This window comes from Pongo abelii, chromosome 7, assembly GCF_028885655.2.
Source record: "Pongo abelii isolate AG06213 chromosome 7, NHGRI_mPonAbe1-v2.0_pri, whole genome shotgun sequence".
Classification (NCBI taxonomy): Eukaryota; Metazoa; Chordata; class Mammalia; order Primates; family Hominidae; genus Pongo; species Pongo abelii.
In genome coordinates this window covers 139,355,210-139,363,875 of record NC_071992.2, presented here as the reverse complement: position 1 = coordinate 139,363,875, position 8,666 = coordinate 139,355,210, and the positions used below count along the sequence as shown (strand labels likewise).

General features: G+C 43.4%; 1 protein-coding gene across 2 annotated transcripts in view; it reads left to right on the top strand.

The window, feature by feature from the left end:
- The first annotated feature begins 828 nt into the window (after window positions 1–828).
- Window positions 829–8,666, top strand: part of DERL1 (derlin 1) — a 28,911-nt gene continuing 21,073 nt past the window's right edge. Inside the window, 1 exon segment of one of the 2 annotated variants that reach the window (NM_001132379.1) lies at window positions 829–1,164. In NM_001132379.1, coding sequence (NP_001125851.1) covers window positions 1,012–1,164 — 153 coding nt within the window. In that variant the 5' untranslated portion in view covers window positions 829–1,011. 2 annotated transcript variants of the gene reach the window in all.

The window sequence follows — 8,666 nt, the reverse complement described above, 5'->3', positions numbered from 1 at the left end:
GGCTAATTTTTGTATTTTTAGTAGAGACGGGGTTTCATCATGTTGGCCAGGCTGGTCTCGAACTCCTGACCTCGTGATCCGCCCGCCTCGGCCTCCCAAAGTGCTGGGATTACAGGCGTGAGCCACCGCGCCCTGTATCTTTTCTTAAAGATTCCTTCTTATACAAGATGAATTAGACAAGATGGATCATTTTGGCTTTTAGTTCCTCCAACGTTCCAACCTAGTTAGAGCGGCTTTTCTCTGTGCATGGAAAATTCTTCCCGTAGATCTCTTGCCTGGCTGGCCCAGTTCATACCTAAAGTAGCCATCTGTCCTCACACTGCCGCATCCCCACCCCGTCACTCTACCTCATCATCTCATTTCATTTTCCTGTTTTTCTAATCACTCTCTGAGATTATCTTCATTATCTATTTGTTTATAAATTATTCCAATGAGGATGTTAAGATCAGGAGAGAGGGTACCACGACAGCGCTGACAGCCGCAGCTGCTCAGTGTCTAGAACTGTGCCCAACAAACACTTGTGGAATGAGTGAGCAGGCGAGGAACTAGACACTTCGTTTGCCTTCGTCCCTTTTAAATACCCTCCAGCTGGACCCAGCCGCATGAAAACTCTGAGAACTAGGTGAATGGCATTTGGCCTCGCCACTGGCTGGAGCGTTTGCCGTTGCTCCAGGCAACCACTGTTTTCCCACCAGTCTTGTCGTCGCTCTACCTGGCTCCGCCCCCCAGGACGCCGAGCCACGGCCGGGCGGTAAAATCGTCGCTTACCCTTTAAGCGGCGGGACTTCTGGTCACGTCGTCCGCGGTCGCCGGAAGGGGAAGTTTCGCCTCAGAAGGCTGCCTCGCTGGTCCGAATTCGGTGGCGCCACGTCCGCCCGTCTCCGCCTTCTGCATCGCGGCTTCGGCGGCTTCCACCTAGACACCTAACAGTCGCGGAGCCGGCCGCGTCGTGAGGGAGTCGGCACGGGGAGTCGGGCGGTCGTGTGCATCTTGGCTACCTGTGGGTCGAAGATGTCGGACATCGGAGACTGGTTCAGGAGCATCCCGGCGATCACGCGCTATTGGTTCGCCGCCACCGTCGCGGTGCCCTTGGTCGGCAAACTCGGCCTCATCAGCCCGGCCTACCTCTTCCTCTGGCCGGAAGCCTTCCTTTATCGCTTTCAGGTACTTACCAGAGACGGGGGGCGTGGAGACTACAGGCCCCAGGAGGCCCAGCGGCGGCGAAGCGTAGGCTGGCATGTTGCGGGCGCGCGGTGCCTGCTGGGATTTGTAGTGCGTCCGGCGCCGGCGGTTTAGGGCGGGGTCCTTTGGGCCCGGGGAGGCTCTGGAATCTGGAGCGGGGTGCTGGATAGCTGGAGTTGTGGGCTGGCCTGGTGGGGAGGAGTTGACTTTACTAGTATAGTGAGATTGTGCTTCCCGCTCTTCGCACTCAGTGAAGGAAGCAGTGAGATTAGTCGTTGGTAGTTGTCAATCTGTTGGACGCTGGCGATTAGGTCCGCCTGGAGCATTGCCCTCTGACCTCCCTCTGTCACCCACGTGGGTAGCCTGTAGGTGTCAACTTCACCAACTTATAGCTGAGTTCCTTTCACGTTAATGGAGTTTTTTTGTTTTGTTTTTCCTATAGGAGTGATTTAAAGTCAGAGATACAAAGAACGAGTGTATTGTTCTGCATTTCCCTCTAGCCCTAATTTAGTATCCCCCACGTAGTAATAGAATGTACGAAGGAATAGGCAAAGAGTACATTTGTCCAGAAATGGAAGGCCTTGTTATTTTCTTAAGCATGAAGGAAACAGTCCAGAGTAACATATCTGTCAAGAGAGTGCCAGTTTTCTGAAGGTTATCTGTATTCACCAATTTCTGATTTAAAACTTCAATCAGTGGCAGGTCAAATAGCAAGATCTGGCATTAATTTCAGCCCTTTACTTGGCCTATGGATAACATTTTCTTGTCTTTCCCTGTCTTCACTGGGTATTACTTCTTGGTTTCCTTTGCTGGTTCCTTATCTTCCTGACTTTTAAATGTTAGGATGTGCCTTGGGAATCAGTTATAGGACCTTTTCTATAGACTCTCCCTAGCTTTAGGTGGTCTCATTCATTCAGCCTCAGGGCTTTACATACTTTCTATAAACTGGAGATTCTGAAATGTAAATATAAATATCTTCAGTTCAGATCTGTCTCCCTATTTCCAGATTTGTGCATACACCAGTTACTTGAAATCACGACTTGGATGACTGAGTCATCTTCATCTTAACGTGTCCAAAACTGAATCCCCTTTCCCCCTTTGCCTTAGAAGTGAATAGCAACTCCATTATTAGAGGAGCTGAAGTTAATTGTCGGAGTCATCTTTTATTTTTCTTGTTTTTCTCACACCCCACAATCTGTCAGCACATCCTATTGACTCTACTTGAGACATATATCCAGAATACAATCCCTTTTCATTCTCCATTGCAAGCCATTATCACTGCAATCTGGTTCCTTTCCATCTTTTCTCTAGACAGCTAGAGTGATCCTTTTAAAACCTATATCAAGTCCTGTCGTTCCTCTGTCCAGAATCCTACCATGTCTTCTTAATGAGTAAAATCCAAATCCTTTCAGTCGCCTGCAAGGCCCCTGCTGCCTCTCTGACCTCATCTCCTGCTACTCTCCAACTTGTACCTTAGGCTCCACAATGAGATCCTTGCTGTTACTTCAGTGCTTATCTGGATCTCTCCTCAGGGCCTTTGCACATGTTGTTTCTCTGCCTGAGGAAGATAACTGTGGCTCACTTGTTTACCTCCTAACCTTCTTCAGATCTCTGCCCAAATGCCATCTTATTGACAAGGCCTTCTCTGATGGCCGTACATAAAATAGCCCCTCCTTCACTCCACTCCCTTATCCCTTATCCTTCATTTTTCTTTCTTTCTTTCTTTTTTGGAGACGGAGTCTCGCTCTGTTGCCCAGGCTGGAGTGTATATGGCGCAATCTTGGTTCACTGCAACCTCTGCCTCCTGGGTTCAAGCGGTTCTCCTGTCTCAGCCTCCCAAGTAGCTGGAATTACAGGCGCACGCCACCATGCCCAGCTAATTTTTGTATTTCAGTAGAGATGGGGTTTCGCCATGTTGGCCAGACTGGTCTTGAACTCCTGACCTCAGGTGATCCACCCGCCTCAGCCTCCCAAAGTGCTGGGATTAGAGGTGTGAGCCACTGAGCCCGGCCTAATCCTTCATTTTTCTTGCTACATATTACCCTTTGGTATTTATTAGTCTGCTTCCCCTCAGAGAATAAGGCTCCGTGAGAGCCGTTCACCACTGTCCTTGTTACCTAGAATAGTGCCTGGGACATAGTAGGTGCTTATATATTAACTGAGTTGTTGGGAGTAATTGGGCACTTGCTGTGTGCTGGGCACTGGGGTACAATAGTAAATAGGACTGAAAAGGTTTCAAATCCTGTGAAGACATAGAGGCATGTGTTTTAAGGGGTGTAATATTTGATAGGGTGTTCCACCCAGAAAGGCCTCAGAGAAGACATTTGAAGAAATTGGAATACTGAGGAGCCAGCCAGCCAGCTTTGGGTAGATCTGGCCCTGGAGACAACCTTCCAGGAAGGACTAGTAAGTGAAAAGCTCAGAAGTAGGAGCTGGGAACAGGAAGAAGACTGGGTTGCCAGCTGGCACAGGATCAGCTGTAGGGTGAGGATTAGTAGATGACGGCAGGGAGATAGCCAGGGCTGGGTGCAGTAAAGCTAAGATGGAAAGGTGGGTTAAAGCTAGATCATAGTTGAGCCTTGTAGGTCATGTTAAGAGGTTTGAACTTTATTTTGAGGGCGCTATGAAGTCTTTGGAGCCTTGTGAACAAAGGACCGGCAGATTGCCCCGACTACTCTGTGGAGTGGACTTTGTGTGTGTATGGAGGAGGTTGAAGGAGGAAGGGCTAGGTGATGAGATCAGAGAGATGAATCCAGTTAGGAGGCCAGAGAGATGGTGGTTTGGATCAGTGTGGCTGTGAAGATAGAGAAAAGGGCATGAACTTGGCAGAGGGGACAAGATTACAGCTGAACGGATATAAAGAGTGAATGGGTGAAGCAAGCAGGACTGAAAGATACTACTGTTTTCACAGGAGCAGCTGAGTGGATGGCGGAGCCCTTGACTGAGATGGGGAATGGTCAGGGATGCCTAGATTGGGAGTGGGGGCTGGTCTGGATGAAGAGTTAGGTTTTGGCTGTGCTAAGTCTTGAGATGCTCTTCAGGCATCCATGTGGAGAGGCCAAGGGAGCAGTTGGATATAAAATCGTGATTCTGGAGTGCAGCTGGAATTGCATACTGTTCTGTGTTTATTACTTTAGTAAATATTTGTTGGCTGAGAGAATGTTGTGTACTTTGTTCCTGGTGGCTTGTTGGGTAATGTGTGGTCATGGGGAGCAATGGTGGCATATTAATGTGTGAGAAGGACCTGGTCAAAACCGGCTTGTTGTCCCTGTTTGTAAAATCCTCACTTGTGTAGTGATACTAGTGACTACACGAAGTAAATAAGCACATTGTAAAGAAGCAATGTAAATAAGCCTAACAGGCTGCGGGTGTATAATGTTAAAAGTGGTGAACTGATTAAAAAGAGTAATCGTTCTTGTCACATCTTCCACGATTTTGTCATCTTCCCTGTATTATTTCTTCTCAGCTGCCAGCAGGAGGCAGGACAGTGTACTGCCCAGGTGTGAAAAGACCAACAGCTGTACCTTGTCTTTTCTTCCTGTTACTCTGATTCTTGCCTATTTTGGACACATGTAACTTTCAGACCCACATGGAGGAACTCATTTGCAAATGAAGCAGTCAAGGAAAAACTGCATTTGAGAGGCTGCTGTGCACGGACAGTGTGAGGTTTGCTTTAGCAGAGTTCTGCTAGAAAGTTCCTCTTTTCCTTAGAAGCTGAATCTTTCACAGCTTACAAAAATGGGGGAGTGATTGATTTAGAATTGTGTGCTCATGTTGGAAGTGACAAGTTATTTTTCCTTCTCAGCTATAGATTCCTGTGTGTAGCTTGTTGGTTTAGAACTCTGAGGTTTATAACGTTATTTCTTTACTTTGGATAGGTTGAAACAGGTGTGTGTTAAGACTCATTATACTGTTGTCTACGATTTCTCCCTATTCTGAGTCCCTCAGATTTATGTTCATCAATCAAATAGTTCACAGTAATGAAATGTCTTCATATTAATCCTTGATTAACTACACAAGAGGTGGCAATTCCTGCTGCCTTTGTGTTTTCTAAGGTTATGTCTCCTAGGGCCGCCTGCATGGCTATATTTCTTCATTTCTTTGGACAATATAACATCACCCTGTTACAACTTCCCCGAGGTTATGTCATTGAACTCTGACAATCATCCTGAGATAAGTGTTACCCCCATTTTGTAGACAGCTTCAGTTTCAGTTCCTATTTCGTTGAGTCAAAGATAGTTCTAAGCTGTTTTGTTTAACTCCTTTGCATAATATCTACGAAAAAAATAAGTATGTAGCAAAACATTTTTGAAGGTGGTTTCTTCCAAATCAATCATAGCAAATTATTTTTCCTTTTCTATTTGAGTAGAAAGACTGTTAGATTTCAAGTAGTTGAATCATGGTCTCAAGGCCTGGCTCAGTCCCCTGCTAGTTGTGTACCCTTAGGCAAGTTATTTATCCTGTCTAAGCCTCAATTTCTTTAGGATCTGAGGATAATATCATAGCATATTAACTTTGTTCAAAGACTCCATTGATTATACGATGCACCATCAATTTAATGCAACTTTTTTGGGGGACAGGGGAGTAGAAATTACATTAAATGGGTGTATTGATTGTAAGACACTCTAATTTCAGAAACACAGGAACGAGTACCTTCAAACTGAGGAAATACGTTATCTACTTCTTGCCTCTAGTATGTAGAACACATAGAAAAATGTTTGTAATTCCCAGTAAATAGCCTGATAAATAAACTATTCAAAAATAGTTGCCTCCTATGTGGTTGGTATGGGAAAAAAATAGTTGCCAATTTTTGTTTATCAGCCAATACTTTGTGCCTTATTTCCTTCTCTCCTGGACAGTAAGATTCTAATTTTAATTAGTAATTGAAATTGAAATGTAACTGCTGGATGATTATTATGCTTTGTCTTCTTAAAGGCATCCTGACTTGAAGTGGGAAGATGTGAACTCTTGATTTCTCTAATTTGTTTCCAGGAATAAGAAATGGTACCAGCCAATTCTGTGACTCAGCCTTGTGCTTATATTGGCCAAGCTTTTGCTTATATATCACATTTAACCTGATGACAGCAGCCTTAGGAGACTGATTTAAGGGTGTATTGGGGAAGAGAGACATTTCAACATAGCAGGGAGGCGAATGAACTTGGACTATAGGCTGAACATAGAAGTTCTATATCCATCAAGCTTTGGCTATAGAACTCTAGTGGCAAGTGTTTTGGTACGTAGTTTAAGATCTTTCCTTAGTAGTCCTGTCCACGTTGAACAGTTCTGCTGTGGTCTATAATAATGTTGCCCATTAGATTGTGGCTTTTTAAAAAACTTTTTATTGAGTTACAATATACAAGCAGGAAAGTGTATGTATAATAAGTTTATAGCTTGAGTTTTTAAAAATTCAAAACATGTATATAGCCAGCATTCAGATCAAGAAACAGAATCTCTAAAAGCTTTCTCCTACTTCCTTCTGGTCACTGTCCTCTCTAAGGGTAACTATGCTCTTGATTTTTAATACCATGTGTTGTTTTTGCCAGTTTTTATGCTTTCTATAGATGGAATTATGAAGTGTGTTCTCTTTTGTGTCTACCTGCTTTTATCAACATTATGTTTGAGAGTCACCCATATTGTTGCATGTGGTTATAGGTTGCTCATTATGGGACCATACCACAATTTATTTACTCATTCAGCTATTAATGGGCCTTTTGGGCAGTTTCCAGTTTGGCTATTATGAATGGTGCTGCTATGAACATTCTAGTACATGTCTTGGTGAACATATGTACTTCTTGGTGAGGATAAATAGTAATTTCTGTTGCCTGTATATCTAGGAGTAGATTTGATGGCTTCTAATTGCTCTTTTTAAAGATTAAGTGCCTTTCGTTTGTTTAAATGAATGGAAGGGGCCTTTTCTTGCCTACCCGTTATGTCTCCCCACCCAGCAAAAAAGGCCACAGTTTACTAAACCAGCATTTGTCACACAGGTGCTCATCATCTTTCTTGCTTGGTGACTGATATATACTCAAGTCCAAATCAAGTGATCCTTATTATTTCAGACAAATCCTCACTTTTCATACTTTAAAAAAAAAAAACACTCGACTCTGGATGGCAAATTATTTCAGTAGCAGATTGTTTAGAAGATTTTAGCTAAAGGATGGCTGCAACCTACACTCTGAAGTTGTTGGACTAATAACTGAGGAACAATGTCTTATGTCTTCTTTAAGGGTGTATATAGCAGTGAGCACACGGGCTACATGTCCTTGTTAAATGAGGAACTCTAATTAGGGCCCAGCTTTCCTCCTTTCCAAAACTGGGATCATTATGGGCCTGGCCTTGAGGTTGCTGTGGGCTTAAAATGAGATACTCCCCCACGAGTCCTCTCAGTCAGTGTGAGGCAGGCAGTCCTCCATCTGCAGGTCGTGGCTCTTTGTGCTGCAGTTGGCTGCCTCTTAGGCTTTCCAGGGTTGAAAATGGGCCTCTTCACTCCTGGCACTGAATGTAAAGCCAGTTCCTTCTCCTTACTGTTTACATATCAGGTCAAGGAAAAAATGGGATTTAGTTGGATACTTACAATGGGGATTTCCGAAATATGTTACACTGTGTCCTTCTAAAGAGATAAGCTGTCTTCTGGTGTTTTCAGATTATAATTTTAAAGTAATACAAAAATAACATTAAGTCTTTTAGATCAATGAAAGCAAGTATAACTCAAGGGTAGGCTTAATGAACAGGGAAAAGAAGTGAGATATTTTGACAGACACTGATTTCCAAAGAACAGGTGCAAACAGTGACTAAAAATAGTCTTATGTCATCAGCATTAGAGAAAATGTAGTCAGACAAAAACGAGGTTTCTTTTCCAAAACCAGGCCTTGGGTAACTTATAGGAATATGGGGGTAGTTGAAATATGAATTTATAAAAACTGGTTAGCGGGTGTTTCCGAAAAGATTGTGATAATACAATTAACACACCCACACATATTAATTCTTTTTACATAGTATCTTTTTAATTCACTTTCTTAATTCCAACCTTTTACAAATCCTGTAAGATAAGGAAAGCAGAAGTCATAGGATAATGTCATTGGGTAGATGATGAAGCCAATTTGACGTCCATACTTTTCCAAGGGTCCAGGGCTACCTAGAGGGTTTGCTTCTGGTCTTTATTCCCAGTCCTTTTCTTAAGCACAGAGAATTAATTAGTAGGTTTACTCTCAGTCTATTTCAGGATTATACAAGTGTCGTAGTAGTGAACACTTACACTAATTGTAATTGTACCTCATAAACTGACGCCATTTGTGAGAGGGATTGTAAAAATAGGGGCTTAGTATCACAAACTCTGGAGTCAGACTGTCTGGGATAAAATTCTAGCTTCACCACTTACTGGCTGATACTTAACCTTTTCTCATCCTGTTTCCTCATCTATGAAATCCGTCTCCTGAATCAGTGCGTGTAAATAAGCTGAGTAGCACATTAATTTATTGATTTCT